Raw genomic sequence first — 24040 nt, 5'->3', positions numbered from 1 at the left:
TGAATTTTCTTAAGCCGTTTTACACATGTTTGGAGAATGTGAGATACATTTTTAGGTTATTTTTGCGGATATTCACCCGTGTTTCTTTATTTTTTCCAAAAATTAAATAACTACAAAAGGAACCTGCATCTTCTTAAGCTGCTTTACGTATACTTGGGATATGTGACATGTATTATTATGTTATTTTTTCAGATATTGGTCCTGTCTCTTTATTTTTAGTTTTGCACCAGCTACCAACAAAACTACATAACTACAAAAGGAAGCTACATCTTCTGAAGCTGTTTTACGTATGCTTGGGATATATGACATAAATCCCACTTTATTTTTGCTAATATTCACACATGTTGCTTTATTTTTAGTTTTGCACCAGCCATTACCATATGTACATGACTATAAAAGGAAGCTAAATCTTCTTAAACTGCTTTACATTTGCTTGGGATATGTGACATAGATTTTTAGGTTGTTTTTCTGATATTGACCCTGTCTCATTATTTTCAGTTTTGCATCAGCTACTAGCAAAACTACATAACTGCAAAAGGAAGCTACATATTCTGAAGCTGTTTTATGTATGCTTGGGATGTATGACATAAATTTTACTTTATTTTTGTTGATATTCACCCTCGTTGCTTTATTTTTAGTTTTGCATCAGCTACTGCCAAAACTACATGACTATAAAAGGAAGGTACATCTTCTTAAGCTGTTTTACATATGCTTGAAATATGTGACATATATTTTTAGGTTAGTTTTCTGATATCGACCCTGTCTCTTTATTTTTAGTTTTGCACCAGCCACTAGCAAAACTACATCAAACAGTTCGTGGTAACGAACTGTAGTAAGGAGCGATCCGGCTCAATAGTAACCAAAACTCTAAAAAATTGAATTTTGATATAAATAGCTACATCAAAAGAATCGCATTTTAATGCTGATTTTAAATATATAAGTTTCATCAAGTTTAGTCTTAGCCATCAAAAGTTACGAGCCTGAGAAAATTTGCCTTATTTAGGAAAATAGGGGGAAACACCCCCTAAAAGTCGTAGGATCTTAACGAAAATTACACCATCAGATTCAGCGTATCAGAGAACCCTACTGTAGAAATTTCAAGCTCCTATCTACAAAAATGTGGAATTTTGCATTTTTTGCCAGAAGACAAATCACGGGTGCGTGTTTATTTGTTTGTTTTTTTGTTTTGTTTTTTTTTTTTTTCCCCAGGGGTCATCGTATCGACCAAGTGGTCCTAGAATGTCGCAAGAGGGCTCATTCTAACGGAAATGAAAAGTTCTAGTGCCCTTTTTAAGTGACCAAAAAAATTGGAGGGCATCTAGGCCCCCTCCCACGCTCATTTTTTTCCCAAAGTCAACGGATCAAAATTTTGAGATAGCCATTTTGTTTGGCATAGTCGAAAATCTTAACAACTATGTTTTTGGGGATGACTTACTCCCCCACAGTCCCTGGGGGAGGGGTTGCAAGTTACAAACTTCAACCAGTGTTTACATATAATAATGGTTATTGGGAAGTGTACAGACGTTTTCAGGGGGATTTTTTTGGTTTTGGGGGTATGGTTGAGGGAGGGGGCTATGTGGGAGGATCTTTCCTTGGAGAAATATGCCATGGGGGAAAAAATTCAATGAAAAGGGCGCAGGATTTTCTAGCATTACTATAAAAAAAAAAAAACAATGAAAAAATAAATATGAAAACGTTTTTTCAAATGAAAGTAAGGAATAGCATTGAAATTTAAAACAAACAGAGATTATTACGCATATGTAGGGTTCTAAAAATACTTTAGAATAAAGAGCGAGGTATTTAGGAGGAGATAAATACCTCGCTGTTTATGCTAAAATATTTTTAGTGATTTCAACTATTTATTCTACGGCCTATTTGATTCAGGGGTCATTTTTAAGAATTGGAACAAAACTTACGATTTAGTGTAAAGAGCGAGGTATTAACGAGGGTACAAACCCCCTCGTACACATAATAAAAATATAAGAATATAAAAGTTTGTTACGTAAGTTAATTCTTAAGTTACGTATATTTTTTACTAATAAAAACGTTCGTTGAATATTAAAAGTTCTAGTAGCCTTTTTAAGTAACCGAAAAATTGGAGGGCAGCTAGGCCTCCTTCCCCACCCCTTATTTCTCAAATTCTTCTGATCAAAACTAAGAGAAAGCCATTTAGCCAAAAAAAAATTAATATACTAATTTCATTTCAATAATTTATGTGCGGAGAGCCAAAATCAAACATGCATTAATTCAAAAACGTTCAGAAATTAAATAAAAAAAACTAGTTTTTTTAACTGAAAGTAAGGAGCGACATTAAAACTTAAAACGAACAGAAATTACTCCGTATATGAAATGGGTTGTCCCCTCCGCAGTCCCACGCTCTTTACGCTAAAGTTTTTAGTTGTTTTAAAAAGTAGAATTGTGGCAAAGAGTCAAACTTTAGCGTAAAGAGCGAGGGATTGCGGAGGGGACAACCCATTTCATATACGGAGTAATTTCTGTTCGTTTTAAGTTTTAATGTCGCTCCTTACTTTCAGTTAAAAAAACTAGTTTTTTTTATTTAATAACTATAAAAGGAAGCTACATCTTCTGAGGCTGTTTTACGTATGCTTGGGATGTGTGACATAAATTTACTTTATTTTTCGGATATTCACCAATGTTGCCTTATCTTTAGTTTTGCACCAGCTACTACCAATACTACCAGCTACATGACTATAAAAGGAAGCTACATCTTGTTATGCTGCTGAAATATGCTGAAATAGATGCAAATAAGCATCTATTTGATGCATCTAATGATATTAACATTTCGTGTTTTAGACTTTCCGTAAATTTCGACCGAAAACCGACTGAGTTATGAATTCCTATTTTTGATTCCTTTTTTTGTCATTTTATTGTAGCATTAAAATGAAATTAAAGTAACTTATAAATAAAAGTAACAATTAAAGTAACTGATTTCATTGTTTACATGGTAAGTAGGTGGAATCATGCTTAATGTTGGGCCATTTCATGTCAAATTAACCAAAACAATTTATTGTCAAGCCATTTTTTTTGTATAGACAGGGGAGATTTTCCCCCCATGTTAACAGGAGATATTCCAGCTACTGAAAAACAAAAATTTTAGGGCAATATTTTTGATACAAATCATTAAAATAAATACATTTAGATACATCTTATTGACTATGAAGAGTTACTTTGAGAACGAATAGTTTACAATCCAACCTTGATGATGAGCTAAAATTAAAACCTAAAGGCCTTTCTTAATTAGCTCTGTAGAAAATAACTGTAATAGCCGTGCTACCCTGAATAATTTCTGTAATATCCCTGTTAAAACCATCTAAAGTCTTTTGTGCAATTGATGTAGTAAAGATCATAAGGATTATAAGACTTAGAAAGCCTATCCACCCATTGGGAACACCGAATTTCGGCTTGGCCAAATTCATATAAATTACAATTAGATGATATTATCGTATTCCTTCCGTCATTAGTCTTAATTTTAATAGGTATAAGACTAATAGAAAAAATCTTGGTTTCTCTACCCCCTCCTTCCGCAGCTATTGGGCTGCATACCTGATACTTAATGACAAACCTTAAAAGTATATATTTTTGATGCCTGTCTTAAACTCCATTTTATTTTCCTAGCTATTTTTACCAAAAGTTTTGCTTTCATTAGTTTGGATATTATGTGAACACTTTTAACCTCTGTTGATTGAACAGGATCTTGAACTACGACTTTCCAGAGTGCAAACCCCTTGCCGGTTATAAACAAAGTTTTGGGGTGCCAACTTTTCCGCTGTCAGAATCGAACATAAAAAAGAAAATCCTCTGCGACAAAACAAAAAAGAAAAGATTTACGACATATATTATTTATAAGCTCGATTGATTTACGATAATTTCTATTAATAAAATTAACAGATACAATGACAGGCATGACAAAAATAGAAGAGCTTAGTAGTCAAAATCAAATTTTGTAAAATTGCCACGATTCACCTTACATCAATTCCAAAATCTGAATTAATAAATATGCAACAAAGTGCCACACTTCATTGTAAAACTGTCACAGTTTGCCTCACACCAATTCCAAAATCGTAACTTATCTTATTCTTGATCTTAATTAATTTTTTATACATAAATATCTCTTCTTGTTATTTTTGTTTCGATTATTATCGTGACGCTTTTGTATAAATTAATCAGACTTTCTTTTCTGTTAATCTCTTTCTCCCTTTTATTCTTACTCTCTTATTTACTTCTTTATATTTTTTGATTAGGTAAAGATAGAAATAACTGAGCCATTGTTTCCAGTGTTCCATCTTAAAAAAGAATTATAGCATCTTGTAGTAACAAAAAATAGTAAAGAGCTAACCCTGCCAATAGTAACAAAACATCGAAATAGGAATTTAGATGTATAAAAAGATTTGATTTTCTTGGTGATTCTAAATGCCTAAAATATTTTAGCCTTTAAACTACTAATGAAAATTTAACAAGGAAAAAATTCGCATAATTACCAAAACAAAGAAAAGCATCCCCAAAAAGGAGGGTAGATTTTACAAAAATCAAGAGCAACAGCATACTTAATAAGCTTGAAGCACAAGTTTCAAACCCTTCCTTACAAAAATACAAAATGTTACAGTCTTCTAAATAGCAATGGTCACATGCATCTATTTATCTAAAAATTTAGTTTCTTTATTGAGGGGTGAAAGTTTTAAAAGAGTGCTCAGAGAATATTGGGAAAGGGCTTATTAAAAAGATGATAGCTATTGTATTATTCCTAAATAAAAATGCTATTAGGCCACAGCAAAGTGACAATTTTGACTATTCTGTGGGGGCAAAATAACAATTAGCACCACAAGAAGGCCACAATGCAATTGAGTGAACATTCTGATGAAGCCAGCTGATTGTGAGCTATCTAGAAGTTATGTATGGGCAAAATAACAATTAGCACCACAAGAAGGCCACAATGCAATTGAGTGAACATTCTGATGAAGCCAGCTGATTGTGAGCTATCTAGAAGTTATGCATATGGCCTGATTGTGAGCTATCTAGAAGTTATGCATATGGCCTCCTAGTTTCAGAACTACTGCCGCACGATGAAGTATACGTCCTTGAAGATATATTCCGTCCATACAATATAGACAGCTGTTATTAGTTGTAAACAAGTATTTTTGGTCTCATTTGACTGATTTAATTAAATGAGGATTCATCAATAAACAGTATAGCCCAGCCAAGGCCGTATTCAGGGCAGTGGCTAGAGGGCTTGAGCCACCTCTCCCCGAAATGTTTGTCCAACTCGTAGAAACGTAGCAAAAATTAATATAAACAAATTTTTCATGCGTTTTTAAAGCTTTTTGTGAACTTCCCCCGAATCGTTTTAGAAACCCCTTTTAAATCCTTTTAAAATTCTTGATACTGCCCTGAGTCGATCTCCGCCACAATAATTACCGGGGTGTTCATTAAATATTCCTTAGGATGGGGCGGGGGAGGTCTAAAGTGTCAAAGAGCGTGAAAATATTGTCAAAACTTCAATAAAACACCCTAGCAAGCCTAATCTACTTTCAAATGATGATAATATTTGGGCTTGATATGAAATATTTGTGGGCCTACTTCAGGGTGACAGGTCCCTTCGTCTTGCAAGCATATTTCGAGAATGACATAAGCAGTTACATCTATTTGCTTACTTGAACAGAAGTGGAAGGGTTGAATGTCATTCTCTAAAACAAGATGAGTCATGAAAAAAAAGAATTCCTGAATCTCTAAATTTCCAAAAATTTCAAAAAAAAAAGTTCCCACCCTAAAATTGTGAGATTACAGATTTGTCTTCAAAAGATTTTTTCGAAAGTTTACTTTTTCACAGATAACCATCATTCTTAAAGCCACAGTATACGATAATTCAGCTTGACCTTAAAACAAGGGCATTGAGGTGATTCCCAGCCCCTCTCTCAAACATGAGAGTTGTCGATTAGACAGGTTAGGGCAACAAACTACAAATTAATTTTTTCTTATCAAAAGAAAACTAAAAATTTAGAAAAAAAAAAGGAATTTCATTACAATGTGTACACGAAAAGAATTTCAAATAATTCCTTTGAAATTCTTCATGTACAAAAACCATAAAACGGAGGTTTCCCGTTACCATCTATCTTTTCCAAGACGGAGGGTCACGGAAACGGCCTTGTGATTCTGTTGTTGTTTTCTAGGGGTGATGATCACGAGCTGATTATCGTAGATTATCAGGAGAGTGCTATTTCATCTTTCCAGGGAGGATCTACTGTTTCCAAGGAGGATGGTCACGGGTACATCCTTGTCTTTTTGTTGTTTTTTTTTCTAGGGGTGATGATATGGAGCCACTTATCGTAGATTGTCAAGAGAGGACCATTTCCTCAATCCAAGTAGAATCAATCTTTTCCAAGAAGGATGTTTTTTTTTTTTTTTTAGGGGTGATGATCCCGAGCCTCTTATCGTAGCTTGTCAGGAGAGAACCATTTCCTCTATCCAAGAATAATCAATCTTTTCCAAGGAGGATGGTCACGGGTACATCCTTGTCTTTTTGTTGTTATTTTTTTCTAGGGGTGATGATATGGAGCCACTTATCGTAGATTGTCAAGAGAGGACCATTTCCTCAATCCAAGTAGAATCAATCTTTTCCAAGAAGGATGTTTTTTTTTTTTTTTTTTTTTAGGGGTGATGATCCCGAGCCTCTTATCGTAGCTTGTCAGGAGAGAACCATTTCCTCTATCCAAGAATAATCAATCTTTTCCAAGAAGGATGGTCACGGACACATCCTTGTCTTTTTTTTTTATCGAGTCGGTTATAGCAGATTGTCAGGAGAGGGCTTATTCATGCATGAATTTGCAGTAATTATGTCTTATCATTGATTTCAATTTTTTTTTTCATGTTTTCTTTCAGACACTACACAATTTTGTTAAGTAACAATTTGGACACACAGATAAAATTTATTTATAGATAACAGTTATATGGTATCTAGAGATATCTTTTGAGATGAAAGAAAATGAATAACAATTGCAATTTCGAGTTTGATTAGGATAAAATTCGATTAGGATGAAGCAGATTAGGATAGTTGATTAGCTAAAACAAAAGAAATTTGATCCTGTTTCTGAGTTTTTAATTGACAGAAACTTGGGAGGGGGATAACATTTATTTTTTCAAATTCTGAAGATGCAACTGGTTCCTTTTTCATTTTTCTAAATTAAACACCCAAAAAAGGCAATTTTTCATTTTTCTCAATTAAAATACCAAAAACAGGCAGTTTTTTCATTTTCCTCAATTAAAATACAAAAAACAGGTAACTGCTTTATTTTTATGGCACTTGGTATTAACCAAGTGACATATAGCAATCGCAAATTCTGTCGGTCTGACGGTCTGTCGGTCCCAGTTTTGCTACTTTAGGCACTTCCAGGTAAGCTAGGACGATGAAATTTGGCAGGCGTATCAGGGACTGGACCAGCTTAAATTAGAAATAGTCGTTTTCCCGATTTGACCATTGGCGGGGAGTGGGGGGCCCGTTAATTCGGAAAAAATAGAAAAAATTGAAGTATTTTTAACTTACGAACGGTTGATCAGATCTTAATGAAATTTGGTGTTTGGAAGGATATCGTGTCTCATAGCTGTTATTTAAAATCCCGACCGGATCCGGTGACATTGGGGGGGAGTTAGGAGGGGGGACCTAAAATCTTGGAAAACACTCAGAGTGGAGGGATCGGGATGAAACTTGGCGGGAAAAATAAGCACAAGTCCTAAATACATGATTGAAATAACCGGAACGGATCCCCTCTCTTTGGGGTAGATGGGGGGGGGTTAATTCTAAAAAAATAGAAAAAATGAGGCATTTTAACTTACGAACGGGTGATCGGATCTCAATGAAACTTGATATTTAGAAGGATATCGTGTCTCAGAGCTCTTATTTTAAATCCCGACCGGACCTGGTGACATTGGGGGGGGGGGAGCTGGAAGGGGGAAACCTAAAATCTTGGAAGACACTTAGAGTGGGGAGATCGGGATGAAACTTGGTGAGAAAAATAAGTACAAGTCCTAGATACATGATTGACATAACCGGAATGGATCCGCTCTCTTTGGGGTAGTTGGGGGGGAGTTAATTCTGAAAAATTGGAAAAGTTGAGGTAAATAATTGAGGCATTTATAGAAAAAGGCTTCTGTTGTTATAGAAAAGTTGAGGCATTTTTAACTTACGAACGGATGATCGGATCTCAATGAAATTTGATATTTAGAAGGATATCGTGTCTCAGAGCTCTTATTTTAAATCACGATCGGACCTGGTGACATTGGGGGGGGGGGGGGCATTGGGAGGGGGAAGCCTAAAATCTTGGAAAACACTTAAGAGTTGAGGGATCGGGATGAAACTTGGTGGGAAAAATAAGCACAAGTCCTAGATACATGATTGACACAACTAGAACGGATCTGCTCTCTTTGGGGTAGTTGGGGGGGGTAATTCTAGAAAATTAGAAAAAATGAGGGATTTTTAACTTACAAACGGGTGATCGGATCTCAATGAAATTTGATATTTAGAAAGATGTCGTGTCTCAGAGCTCTTATTTTAAATCTCGACCGAATCTGGTAACACTGGGGGGGGGAGTTGGGAGGGGAAACCTAAAATCTTGGAAAACACTTAGAGTGGAGGGATCGGGATGAAACTTGGTGGGAAAAATAAGCAGAAGTCCTAGATACATGATTGACATAGCCGGAACGGGTCCGCTCTCTTTGGGGTAGTTGGGGGGGGGTTAATTCTGAAACATTAGAAAAATGAGGTACTTTTAACTTACGAATGGGTGATCGGATCTCAATGAAATTTAATATTTAGAAGGATATAGTGTCTCAAAGCTCTTATTTTAAATCTCGAACGGATCTGGTGACATTGGGGGGAGTTTGGGGTGGGGGAACCTTAAATCATGGAAAACGCTTAGATTGGAGGGATCGGGATGAAAATTGGTGGGAAAAATAAGCAGAAGTCTTAGACACATGATTTACATAATTTGAACGGATCTGCTCTATTGAGGGGGGGGGTTAATTATGAAAAATTAGAAAACATGACGTATTTTTAACTTACGAATGAGTGATCGGATCTTCATAAAACTTCATATTTAGAAGGACCTTGTGACTCGGATCTCTTATTTTAAATCTCAACCGCATCCAGCGTCTTTGGGGGTGGGGGTGGGGGGGACCAGAGATCTTAGAAAATACTTAAAGCGGTGAGATCAGGATGAAACTGGATGGGAAGAATAAAACCTGTCTAAGATACGTGACTGACATAACCGGACCGGATCTGCTCTCTTTGGTGGATTTGGGGGGGGGGGGTAATTTTGAAAATTGAGGCATTTGTAACTTACGAAAGGGTGACCAGATCTTAATGAAATTTGATATTTAGAAGGATTTTGTGCTTTAAAGCTCTAATTTTAAATTCAGTCCAGATCCTGTGACATTGGGGGGAGTTGGAGGGGGAAACCGGAATTCTTGGAAAATGTGAAAATTGGGGTATTTTTATATTACGAATAGGTGATCAGATCTTAATGAAATTTGATATTTAGAAGGAATTCATGTCTCAGAGCTCTTATTTCAAATCCCGACAAGATCTTTTGACATTGGGGGAGTTGGGGGGGGATCTTGGAAAACACTAGGAGTGGAGGAATCGGGAAGAAGCTTGGTGGATAGAATAAGCAAATGTCCTTGATACAAGATTGACGTAACCGTACTGGATTCGCTCTTCTTGGAGGAGTTGGGGGGAGGGGTTCCGTGATTTGGCGAGTTTGGAGCTTATGGACGTGCTAGGACGACGAAAATGGGTAGGCGTGTCAGGGAGCTACGCAATTTGACTTGATAAAGTCGTTTTCCCAGATTCGACTATCTGGGGGGCTAAAGGGAGAAGAAAAATTAGAAAAAATTAGGCATTTATAACTTGCGAGTGGGTGATCGGATCTTAATGAATTTTGATATTTAGAAGGACATCGTGACTCAGAGCTCTTATTTTAAATCCTGACCGGCACTAACCCTCTGACTTTCCTTTTAAATAAATCTATTGATTTTTAGAATTTTGTTAGAGCTCGTACCATATGAGCTCTTGGCTCGTAGCTCTTCTTGCCTCGTCACAAGTGCCATATGAGCTCTTAGCTCTTGTTCTCAACTAATATACCAGAAACTGGCAATTTTTAACATTTTTCTCAATTAAAATACCAAAAACAGGCATTTTTTTCATTTTTCTCGAAAAAAAAAACAAAAACAGGCAATTTTCAATGAAAAAAAAACAAAATAAATTTTCAAAATCTAGGGGGGGGGGGTAGCGGAAAGGAGAAACATCTAGGGGGGATAGGAGAAAGGGGATAAGCATACTGTGTTTGTCTTTTTTGGTGCTTGTTTTTCTCCGTTAAACCACCGCACATCTTACATCTTGTCACTATTTATTTTCTTTTTGTTATTTGGGAACAAATAAATGAAACATAAATTAAAGAAAACGAGCCAAAGTTTAGTGAAATGGGTTAATACACGATGCATAGGGGTGGGGGTGGACAGCTGGTTCTTGATGCTCCCTTTTCTACCAAGAGTAGACGACCAATCGATTAATGAAAAGTGCCATGAAAGTGCTGAGCTACAAGCTCAGCAAAGGTACCTAGTAATACCAGAGCACCGCCTCTGCATCTGAGGATAAGTATAAGGTACTTCACCTCTATTCTTTATCCACGGAATGCATCGGCCCGTGCAATAACTCGGAAATAACTTTGCTGTGCTAGCCACTCTAAAAAGCTCTTTTTTACGAGGTTAAAGGAAATTCAACAGGGAAAACTCTAACGAGAAACCTAACGGTAACGGTAACGGTAATTAACGGTAACGGTAAACGGTAATTAACGGTAACGGCAAACTCTAACGGTAATTGGTTTCCAAGTGGCCAATAAGATTCTAAGTTTTAGCACCCTGGTGCCATGAATTATGTCATAAATAGACAGCTACCATGAGAATAAATCAAATAAATGAAAAATATTTGAATATTCACTGAAAGTGAGTTTGAATTTCTTCAAAGCTTAATTTTGATGGTATTTTTTGTATACTGGTTCTGAGTTATGTCTTACACAGAACGATTCCACACCAATCACTCTCTGAAATCGTGTTTTTTTTTTATCAGAAAATAAGTCATAAAATAATAAGATAATATATTACACAGTAATTTACACAAAACAATTACTTCCATTTTTATTACTTTACACAGAAGGTGCATTGAAGAGGCCTGGACCCAGGACCGTATCGACGATTTTTTTGTTTTTTTTTACAAACAATTTTTTTCGGGGAGGTGGAGGGGTATGAAAAACTTTAAAAAACCCATTAAAAATGTTTTTTATTTATTTTTGTTAAGTTTTTTACGAGTTGGAAAACATTTCTTGGGGGGGGGATCAAACCTCCTAATCCCCAAAGGATACAGCCTTTCCTCGACCCCTTTGAAGGTTCAAAACATGACTTTAAAACATACGAAAAGAGTGACATTGTCCTGAAAAGGGATAAGAAACTATTATTTTTTTTCCTCCACTTCCCGTCTCTATTAGTTTTTCATCCACGTTTTTGATTTTCGTGTTCGTATGGCTTTTAACATGAAGTCTTGACATCATTGTTATATTAAAGATAAAAATGTTTCGTTATTTCACATTTTAGACAAATTTTCTAAACCACTATAATGCGTAAGCAGATAAAGCTTTTTTGCTGATATATTGGGTACTATATCATAAATGGATAATACAAAGGGATATTTTAGCACGGCGGGATTGTGGAATCGGATAGCCCAGGTCAATGCTATTTATCTTTTAAATTACTACTTATAAGATAATAATTTATAAAAAAAAAAACATACCTTTTCCTTTACTTTCACCTCTTCCTTCTTTTCCTCCACCTGAAAATTTGGAAGCAAATTAGAAACATAGAAAATTGGAGACAGGATAGATTGTTTCCGATTTTTTTAATGGTTATCAGGCTCATATACACCTCCCCTCTTCTGGAAGACCAAGAACACAAAACATTACTAAATGTGTACAATATTAAGAAAAATTGCAATTTCCCATTTTTTTTGCAAAATGCCGTTCCCCCTTCACGGTTAACTTTTCAGGTCAAACACTCTCCTCTCAACTTATCCAAATTTATGCTAACAGTCTTAAAATATAATAAGAATATAATATACGTACTACAATTATTCAAAACTGACGATCGTACTCACAACATCGACATCTTTTTTATATTTTAACACGTTTTGATGTATTGTATAATGCTTTTCAAATTTTTGCTTTTGAAATGTTGCCACTATAATGGATGTATATGAATTGTGATGGATCCCCGGAAGACAATATTAATAAGCAGCAGCTAAAGATGGATATTGAGGTCAATGAGGCCGTTAATTTGTTAAATATTTTGACCTTTTGTTTGAACAACCTTTAAAGCGATTACAAAATTTCAATTAAGTTCTCAAAATAATAATTCGATGTATTGTATAATGCTTTTCAAAATTTTGCTTTTGAAATATTGCCACTATTATGGATGTATATGAATTGTGATGGATCCTCGGAAGACAATATTAATAAGCAGTATTTAAGGATGGATATTGAGGTCAATGAGGTCGTTAATATGTTAAATATTCTGACCTTTTGTTTGAAAAACCTTTAAAGCGACTACAAAAATTCAATCAAGTTCTCAGAATAATAATTCGCTTAGATACTGTAGAAAATATTAAAATTTCAGAAAGCCAAAATTAGGGTAATACAAGAATAAATTTCTAGACAATACCTCTTTTAGAAAGTCTTTTTCCTATAATTGATATACAATCGATTTAATTGATATTCCTATATCGATATTCGACATTCGATACCTCAATTCAAATTTTACAATGAGTTTCTGATTCCGAGCTAAAGGATATAAGAGAACTAAATAATAATACTTTATTTATTTATTATAATTATTATTATTAGTATTAATAATAGTACTTTATTTAGTTATTGAAGGAAATACACACTGAAAAACAAAAACTTTATGGCCAAATATATTCGCAAGAAAATTACAAAACCCAAATTAAACCATCAAAACCTTAACATAAAAAGAAAAGTATCAAACATGGTTGAGAAGAAATCAAATTCAGTGGTCAGAAACAAGCTTCAGTCAAAAGCAATCATTTTTGATATTACCTCTCTTGCTAATTTAATATCAACCTTTCAGTCACTAGGCTTTCTTGAGTCTTTATTTCTCTCAGTAAATGAAAGGCTTGAAACAAACCCGCTAAGTTAAAGATTGAGCTTTCCTACATTCGAGGTCACCAAGGCTAAAAACTTGTGCGTAAAAGTGTTCTTGTGCGTAATGTTGACTTTAAAAAGGTCAAGTTACACTCCTGGTTTTACGATTATTTTTTATGTTTTAGTCTTTTGATGGAACCTGATTTCCCCAAGTCACCTATGGTTGCAAACAACGCAAGGGGCTTGGAGGAGGCTGGTTACCCTTAAAACACTTTTGACTCTTAGAAAAAGCACCAGAACTTTCAATATACATTGGAATTAGTCCCCTCTGAAGTTCTTACGAACACTTTTTCCATATAAACTGGCTTGGCGGAAAATAAATAATAATAAAAAAAAGTACATGGAGCGCAATTCACTCTTTACTGAGGTATCGCTTTTGCGTAGAACAACAACTAGTAAAACAACAGGGAATTTGCCCAAGGCAGTGAAATCAGGGTCGTTACTAGCCGATTTTTTTGAGGGGGGGGGATTTTACCCACTGGCTGGTCATTTTTATTCACTGTTTTTTTTATCAATAACTAGCATAATGTCTGTTTTGAATACGATATGTAAAATCACTGCAGGAGTCGGTAAAAATGACATGTCACTATTTTCATGCTCTTTATTTAGTCAATCAATATTTAGTCAAAGTTTTTGATCAGCCTAAGTTTTCTCGAATAAGTTCTTAATAATATTTCTACTATAAAATATTAGCTGGACGGAGAGAGGCCTTATTTTTCATAATGATAGAAATTCAGCGTGACTTTTGACCTTCTACGCAACTAATGCCATCACGACCTCTACAGTAGGGTTATCTTATATTTAAATACATTGCATACATATGCTAACATACAATGAAACATTGTATATAAATAGAAAAAGAAATCTATTACCGCTAAAAGTTGCTGAAATAATGCTCTTGGCAGTCTCCCTCCCTTACAGAAACTTATGGCGAGGCTCATGATGCCCTGTCTCACTTATTCCACCTCTGTGGCGATAGGCGTGTGAATGTGCTATTTAGTACTACTTAGAAATAGATTGTTGCACTATTGCCCCTCTCCCTCAGCATAGAAGCAAGAGGGATCATATACTCACAAAATGCTCACAAAATCTGACAAGTCCAAAATTCGTTCAGTTTGCTTCCGGTTGACAAAATATCTTTTATGTTTTCCCCCTTGGACCCGCAACTCTTATTTAGTTGGAAAATTCAGCATTGCTGACTCCATTGAAGCTGTGGAAAAGGAAATATAAGAAAATTCGTTTGTCGTATCGACTGGCTATATTACATTGGCTACATTAATCGATTGGCTATATTCATATAGGTAAGGTAAAAAGAGGGTAAAGGATGTGGCACTAGATCCTTAAGGTCCGAACCAGCGGTGCTGATCTCCGTCTCAAGGCCCTTCAGCCAGGACGTACAATGGGGGAATGAGGACCAGCCATCCACCCTTCCCTACCCCTTTCCTACACCCCACCCTTCCTATATATTCATATATTGGCTATATTATATCTATATTGGCTATATTAATCGATTGACTATATTCATATGTTGGCTATATTATATCTATATTGGCTATATTAGTCGATTGGCTATATTCATATAGGTAAGGTAAAAAGAGGGTAAAGGATGCGGCACTAGATCCTTAAGGTCCAAATCGGCGGTGCTGATCTCCGTCTTAAGACCCTTCAGCCGGGAAGGGTATGGGGGGATGAGGGCCAGCCATTCTGTGCTTTTGCACACCCTTCTCTACCCCTTTCCTACACCCCACTCTTCCTATATATTCATATATTGGTTATACTAATCGATTGGCTATATTCATATATTGGCTATATTAATCTATAATGTCTCTTTGCGGCAAAATCGTAGTTTGGCGCCACAAAGAGGCAGACAGCCCCACTTTCCCGAGATAAAATGTTTTTGGTCACTAAAGAAGGGCACTAGATATTTGACTTTCATTCATATGAGCCCTCTCCTGATCTTCTAGGATATTGGTTAAATAAAATAACCCCTGGGAAGAACATAAAACAAATAAAGGCGCACCCGAGATCTTTCTTTTGGGGATAAAAGCGAAATTTTACATTTTTTTGGGAATAGTAGCTTAAAACATCTACAATAGTAGATTTTTCTGATTTGCTGAACCTAATTATGTAATTTTATTAAGTTCATTTACATATTTGGAGGTGTTTCTACCTATGTTCAAAAATGAAGTAAATTTTCCTAAGCTTTTAATGAGTGACTTAAAAATTTTATATGTTTGGAATCAGCATAAAAATCCAATTCGTTTGACATATTAATTGTTATGTTATTAATTGAACAACATTGTTATGATGCATTAACTGAAACTCGTTACCACAAACTGTTTGATGACTCAATTTCTATGATGTTAATTATGAAAAATACAAGAAATAGCATATAATTTATACGTTTGGTTTACGAAACAGTTTGTTTTAACGAACTATAAGTATCGAAATTCTATAAAAAAAAAAAATTGTGATAACTATATACAAAATTAAGAGAAAGAAAAACGTGTACAATTGAAATAAAACAGTGGAAAAACCCCCCTCCCCCCACAAAAACGAAAAAATTCAAACTTCACATAATAAAAAACCAGAGTGTTTCGATTCCATTAAAAATTAAAATAAAATAAAATTAAACTCAACATAAAAAGAAAACGACAAACAATTTTTTTTTGTCTTTTTTTTATATGCTGCGTTTAATTTAACTTTAATTTAATTTAACTTTTTTTTCCTTTTGGAAAGGCCTCACAGACGTGGAATCGAAACATGCAGACCTTTCGTGTTTAATTCTTTTTACGCTGATTTACCTAATTATACCCATTTTCTCTCTCTCTTACATTCTGTAAATAGAAAAACCGGGTTGTCAAAGACATTATTTAACATATATAATAATATATATATATATCATATATATATATATATATATATATATATATATATATATATATATATATATATATATATATATATCGTTTTTTACTTATGATGACCATAAACATGTGAAATTCATTGAACTTAGACTTAATCAGCAAAAATTACGAGCCTGAAAATTTTTCGTGATTTCCAATAAAGAACCAAAACAATCCCCATGAGTGATCTCGATAGTTTGTATTTCTTCTGAAACAAGCGATTTTGCGAACACCAAAAGAGCAAGATACTCATTTCATCAGTTTCATTAGTATCGGATTCACCCGTTCAGCGACTCAAAATTTTGATATTACTGAGACTCTTTCTTGGTGGAGGATCTAATCTTGCTGAAAAATTAGGAAAATTGTCCTTTTTCTTTCAACTGTCAACTAACACCCTAATTTAATTTTTAATCTAAAAAAAAACATGCACACCAAATTTCTATAATATAATTTGGTAAATGGATAGAAGTGAATCTCAGGTATGAAATTACATCAAAATTGTCTTCTTTTGTCCGTATATTAAAACTGCAGGAGAGAATTAAATTAGAGAGCTATACTCCAGAAATTGCCATTATTTGGAAAATGTGCAATTTTGCATTTTTTACGAGTTGAATGATGACAAAGTCTGTTCGACAGCCAATCGGCACTTTCAACCATTTTCGGCTTGAAACAACAATTTTAACATAAAGAGGGAGACAACTCTATCGAATCAAAATTCTGAGATAACAGATTCAGAAGTGTCAAGCTATGTACTGAACGTCCCAGTTTAGGGGCAGTAGTGCCACGTGACAGTGCATTCATTTCAAAAGATTTAAAAGCTTCATTTGTCTAAGTTGATGCACCGTAAGCTTTTCTAATGCACTGTAGCCTTTCTAAATCAATCTATTTTCCAAAACAGATAAAAATTATAGAAAGATTATAAACAGCGTATCTATTCACAGCTTGTTTCTGAGCATGGGTTACCTATCTTTTGCCAAAAAAATTTTTTGGAAATTCTCTTTTTACTTAAATACATTTTGGTCGTCACTCGAAGCTTTTGCAAATGAAAAAAAAAATATACCTTAATCTTTACAGTAGTCATATACAGTAAAAATAGACAGAAACAGTGCGAATCTACCCAAACAGTGGTGATAGTGAAAATACACAAGAATAATAAACTTAGTAACTGGCAAAAAGTACAAACAGTGCAAAATTGTCTAAACAGTGTAGTAGTAAAACTTCTAGCAATTCAGCAGAAACAATTTAATGATTAGTGGCAAATGTTAGTTTAACAGTGCATTGAATGCTTGAGTGCCATGTTAGATGAAGTAAATGTGTTTTTACCTTGACTGTAACTTTTTTCTCTGTTTTAACCTCTGATTTTTTTGCTTCTGGCAGTTCAGTTACTTTTGGCTTTTCCTGCGGTTTAACTACTTCTTCTTTCGGTTTTACCTCTTCTTTCGGTTTTACCTCTTCTTTGGATTTGCCTTCTTCCTTTGGCTGTATTTCTTCTTTTGGTTTGGTTTCTTCTTTGGGTTTAGAGGGTTCTTTTGGTTCTATCTTTTGTTCAGGTTTAATTTCTTCTTTTTTATCAACTTTTACTTCCACTTTTACATCTTCTTTCTTACTTTCTACGTTTGCTACTTCTTGCTTTGATTTCTCTTGCTTCTTTATTTCAACTTTAGTTTCCTCTTTCTTCATTTCTTGCTTTACTTCTTGTTTCTGCATTTCAACTTTGACATCCTCTTTCCTTATTTCTTGTTTTACTTCCTGCTTCTTTGTCTGTACCTTAACTTCCTCTGACTTTGTTTCTTGCCGTACTTCAAGCTTTCTCGATTCAACCTTAACTTCCTCTTTCTTTGACTCTTGCTTTACTTCTTTTGGCTTTTCTGGCTCTTTAACTTCTTCTTTTGGCTTTTCCCTCTTCGCTTCTTCTGGCTTTTTTATTTCATCTTTCTGTGAATTGTTTCATAAATGCATAATTGATTAATTAGATGCACTTGGATATCTACACGACCAACTATTAAAAAGCTTTTCAAATCTTATTTTTTGTTTGCATTAAATGAAGCTCAATTTCAAAAGATTGCAAGAAATTCGTTAGATTCATGACATTGACTCTAAGACTTGAAGTCCCCCTCGCACTTTTATAGAAAATAAGATAAATGTAATTAAGAATTAATTTGAATATAAATTCGAAACAGCCTTGCAGCCCATCAACATAATTATGTTTTAAAAGTTTTTGCTCAGCATATATCACTAAGGAATGGTATTGGTCAGACCTACGATTTTAATGTTTATACCCTATTTCGGTAATCGTGCAAACGGTGTCCTGTAGAGTGAAAATGTATATTGAGCACAAAATTTTCTTAGAATACTCCTTCTTCGAATTTGTATGTTTTGAGCTGACCAATGATTTTTTTTTCCTTTCTAGGATGGGAACACCGCCATTAATGTCAATGTTCGGTCAGGAGTAGTATTTTATGTTAATGGGCACATTTTATACGACTCACTGAAAAGTGGGTCATCAATAGCTGAAATCCTCATTTCACTTTATTTAAAGTTTTGAGTATGGGTAACTTATAAGATTTGAAACTGGTGCTAGTGTCAACAAAAACCACCGACATCTAGCATTAGGCATAAATTGCCATTTTTAAATTTCTGTCAGCATTTCTCTATCAGGAACAGAAATCAGACACTTATTACTGCCGTAATTTTACCAATTAAACTAATTAAATTAATTGTTCTGATTATTACATTAAAAAAATGCTAAGCGCTACCAAACACTAGATTGCGTTGATAGTTTTTTTTTTTGTTGAAACTAGGGCTTTTTCCTGACCAAGCTATTTTCTAATAATTTCGAAAATTAAAAAAAAATTTCTAACAGATATTTTCAAATATTTTCTTCAGTTCCTACTATTATAGTTCAGTTCCTACTATTATATTACGTTGTCAAATCTAACTAATTAGTATTGTTTTTTTTTCATAGTTCAACGTGGCAACACCGATGAAAACGCCGTACGCCCCAAAATACTTCATGATTTTGAAACAATGAAAAGAAAAAGGCTTAGAAAATCGTAGTTGTCTGATGTTCTTAGAACTAAGAAGGTCCAGGAGACAAAACATTTTTTCAATTGTCTTTGGTATCTTAAGAGCTTCTATTCCAGATTTTATTATTGACGGGTCAACCTTATGCACCTCAACTGAAAACTGAATATAGATATTTGATACAGTCATGATTTATTGACAGACACTGCAGTCAGACAGTCATGATTTATTTAATTTTGAAGCACCCAAACTTAAAGCTGGATATACATTTTTATAAGAGAGTCATTATTTTTTCCTGGCTCTAAGTGGTATTTCAAGTAGCCCTCTTTAACCATTTAGACCAATGGTTCAATTTTTGATAAATAGTAAATTCACAAAAATCTAAGAAGTATAATCATCCGATTTTCATCAAACAGAGAAAATAGCTCACACCCCCCCCCCCCCAAAAAAAAGCACGAAAATTAAATATAGGCAGCATTGTCTAGCAAATTTTTTTTAATTTACAAATATGGACACTCAAAGAAATATTTTTTTTTTAAACAGCTAATAAGAATACGAAAAGAGTAAATAGAAGATTAGAACAATAAAAAGAAAAAGAAGAATATAAAAATTGGAATACATGAATAGCATAAGGATAAGTTAGACTATATATGAGCAATAGGAACATATTCTAATCAATGAGAATATTAAGTGAGACTGAGTGAACTTAAACCCCAATTGCAAGTAATTTACACAAACCCAGAGTAAAAAGGTCTCATTCAGTAAGAAGTATGAAGCAAAGAAGAAAAAAAAGATAAAAGAAAATAAAAACAAGTAGAAATCAGCCAGAACAAAATATGAAATGAAAATAAGCAGCTATTTCGACAAAGACCTCCACCAAATCATTTTCAGGGCTCAGAAAAAAACCTAACCTTTTGAAGTATAAGTAGTATACATAGTAATATAGTATACGTTATAAAAGTATACGTAGTAATGATTATACGTAAACAAGTATAATAAACCTCAAAAGAGCAGAATTGACACTCATACGTTTTTCTCGCCTATTTGATTTTATTTTTCATTTATTATTTATTCTTCTTTGCTTCATACGTCATGTATAGCCAGTGTGGTCTTAGAATATATTTACCTGAAAGCTCTACGTCGCTCTAAAAGATACACTAGATACATATTTGAGCCGTTGGGATACTCTCTTACGCTTTTGAAGCTATTTACTCAAATTATTCACGACAAAAAGTATTTATAACTCCAGAGATCACTTTCGTTAATAATAGTTATAAAACCTGCTCTTAATCAATTTATAGCTAATTAACTAGTACCATTAGTACCCGGAGGTTGTTTTATTTGCAAATTTTTCTTTTCCACCAAACAAAACGGAATGCTCCACTCTCTACACCTCCTGCAAGAACCCATTTTTTTTAGACCACCACAATGTTTTGTTCTTCTATGGCGTCTATACCCAGTCTGGTCTTAGAATGGCTTTATTCAATAGAGTCCCAAAATATAGACTGGACATACGTAGGGCACCTTCCAACCTATGCACTGGGTGAACGTGCGAGGGATAAGCTATATTTTTTTACAGGAAAGGTAACGTTTTTTAGAAAATATTTTTAATAAATAAATGGACGTTCAGGCCATAAAATTTATTTGTTATCAAGGCATCAAGTAAAGCAATATATCAGATTGGATAACTTTGGAGTTCTACAGTAATTATCCACAATAATCCAGCAAAATTAGTTTATTGTTTCGATCTCCCAAAATCAAACAAATCAGCATAAAAAAATATACAGAAAATGAGAGCTAATATATTAGAATTCTAAGTTCGGAAATTGGCTGAAGACATACCAGCATTAATAAAAACATCAATTTTGTTTTGGAATATGTTATTTACGTCCAGTCCTTAGGAATTCGATTACTGACCGAAAAAGGGAAAGTTACCAAAGCAAAAACGTTATGTCATGGAAGGAATGACATTATTTTTATGGCAAAGAGCAAGCAACTAATCTGTCAATGCAGTCTTTCAGAAACAGTTTGAGTGTCCCTTCATTGGCATTCAGACAGCATGTCGACTCACTACAGCAATGCATGATAGAACCAGCAATTAAATAATGAAGAACACATCGCGGTGAAATAAAATTCAATTTTTTCTAAACATGAAACAAGCAAAAGCAAAAGCAAAAGCTTTTTGCAAAGCAATGCAAAAAGCATTGCTTTGCTTGAACTGCATGCTGTTTTTGTTCAGCCACCCATCTGGGCTGCAGTGTCAGCCTTGTGTAACCGCTATTACAAGCCGTTATATAACCGTTATTACCGTTATGTAACCGTTATTACCGTTATGTAACCGCATATTAGGCAAAATACTTCATCAGCAAGAGTCCATGTCCTCAACAAACAAGTCCCAGGCATGTTACTCTTGTATCAGTATGTATTCATGCCAGTATATCTTATAATAGATACTTTCAAAAGCAAAAGCATTTATAATGGGTACTTTCAAAAGCATAAATACTATTAATTTTATGTGTTCTAATAATTCTACTATCAATATAGAAGCTAATATCGTATCCAAATAAGGATGATTATTGGGCCAGATCCCCCCCCTCCCCCCCGAAAAAAGAATATAAGCTTAACTTAGCGTGAAAAGTCTGCCTGAGACAAACCGTTATTTTGGGATACAAATTTATAAGTTTATACTGTACTTGATAATTGGCAAATCAGATAGTCTGCTTCAATAAATAGATTCTTAAGTTTTAATTTTAAGGTTATTTTCCTAGAAAACTAATAATAAACATTTAACTTACCTTTTTTTCTTTTTTCTCTTCTTTGGCTTAAAAAAAAAACATAAAATTAGTTTTTGTGTCTTACTTTTATAGGTAAAACAAAAAGATTTTAAACAAACTCAAAGGAAAATATTAAATTTCTCACAAAAACAGCAATTTTCAATAAGAAAAAAAATCACATGAAAACACAACTTGGTAGGTTTAGTTTACATAAATAAATTTATGTATTTGAAACGTATCTGACTTACCATGCATGTCTCCATTCTCATTTAACTGCCCTCAACAGAATCTAATTTTAAGGAACCTGTTTTTTTTTCTGATTTAGCCAAAATTATTCAGAGTAAAAATGGAAAAACTAAACAAAGATCAAAGAATAAGTCATTGACAAAAATTTTCAAAAGAAATTCAAAATAAAGATAGTTAAATGAATAAAATGGTTATAAGAACGTAAGTAGTGGGAGGAAGCTTAATAATAGTAGATATTAAGAAAATATGTATTAAAAATTATCCAGTGCTTCAGCTTTAACCTCGGTAGCCTGTAACAATGGACAAGTAAAAAAATGTAACTGTATAAGTAAAGAAATCTAATTGAATGAGTCACTGAGAAAGAGCAAAGTTCCGTAAGCCAAATTAATATAAAAACAATATATATATATATATATATATATATATATATATATATATATATATATATATATATATATATATATATATATATATATATATATATATATATATATATATATATATATATATATATATATATATATATATTTTCAAACAGGTTGATTGGCAAGAAATAATTCAGTTACATAGTTACAATGTTGTCTTCAGGTCAAAGTTATCATTGATGAATAATTTAAATTTTGAATTAATATAGAAAGGTATTTAAAAGTAATTTTATATGATTATGCTTAAGGAACACTTAAACTTTATATAAATATACATTTTACCACTGAACATGTTTTAAAAAAATATATAATATTCGTTTTTACAAGCTACAAAATTCAAAGTTGAATTAAAATATTAAAAAAAAAACAAATCATATCAATCTAGAGATTCCGTAATGAGCAGGAACAAGGCCTTATCTAGAAGGGTGGAAGGTAATGGGTTTTAGCCTCCCTTCCCCCTAAGTTTTTGTCTGACTCTTAAAAAAAGTAAGAAAATGTATATAAACAAATTTCCGAAGCGTTTAAAGTTCTTTTTATAACCCCCCTCCTCAGGCCAAAAAAATACACCCCCGGCCCAAACAAAAACACTGAATACGCTCATTAGCAGGAAGTAGTTGCGCTTTACGATTGTGCATCAAAGAAAGCTCAATGGTGCCGAAAGACCGTAAAATATGGTGCCAAAATGGTGAAAATGGTTACCAGAAAGACCGTAAAATACTTTAAATAATTCAAGCATGTTATTGTGTTTTGTTTTTGTTTTTTTTTTTTACCGCTGACCTTAATTATTTGGCAAAAACCTAATATTACATTATTAAATTTATTAATTTACTGAAAAAACGAATTAATTGAAAAATAATAATTAATAGTAATTTCTTCAGTCTTTTAAACAAATTTCTCAATTGGATATATTTACGGTACTGTGTGCAACCAATTCTGTCAAAGTTTTAGGTCAAACTTGTCATTGATAAATATTAAATTTGATTAGATTTTAATGACGATTAAGTTTTGTAAAACAATTTGCTTTACAACTTAGCATTGTCTTAATCACAGCGGGAAATATTCTACAATAAATATAGATCATAAATTTATACCCAGTTATTTCATAGATGGGGAAACTTACAAGTTTGATTTGATTCTTCGAGTTTTTGTGACAGGCCAAGCTCCTCCTAATTCTACAACTCAAAATTCTCGGGTAACGTTTGAAACACATTATAAAGTTTTACTAAGAATTCTTAGAAACTATTTTTTGTAAATCCATGGCGAACAATTATTGCAAGCAAATAAACGTTGAAATCCATTCAAAACACTTCCTGTTCATTCACTAGATTTATCTTATTGAGTTCTCATACAAAACTGGGTTGTGGGTTTGGATTAACCCAGTTATTCAACTA

At 33.6% G+C, this 24040-nt stretch overlaps 1 protein-coding gene across 31 annotated transcripts in view; it reads right to left on the bottom strand.

Moving 5' to 3' along the window:
- The window catches only part of LOC136025213 (twitchin-like), a 397750-nt gene that overhangs the window by 251828 nt on the left and 121882 nt on the right, over positions 1-24040 (bottom strand). For all 31 annotated transcript variants that reach the window (XM_065701279.1, XM_065701032.1, XM_065701099.1 and 28 more), the window contains 3 exons: positions 22000-22025; positions 17504-18115; positions 11852-11890 (listed from right to left, as the gene is read on the bottom strand). In XM_065701279.1, the coding sequence (XP_065557351.1) occupies positions 11852-11890; positions 17504-18115; positions 22000-22025 (677 nt within the window). The remainder of the gene's footprint in view (positions 1-11851; positions 11891-17503; positions 18116-21999; positions 22026-24040) is intronic.

This window comes from Artemia franciscana, chromosome 1, assembly GCF_032884065.1.
Source record: "Artemia franciscana chromosome 1, ASM3288406v1, whole genome shotgun sequence".
NCBI lineage: Eukaryota > Metazoa > Arthropoda > Branchiopoda > Anostraca > Artemiidae > Artemia > Artemia franciscana.
Note: the sequence above shows the minus strand (reverse complement) of the source record. Positions and strands in the feature narration are given on the sequence as shown.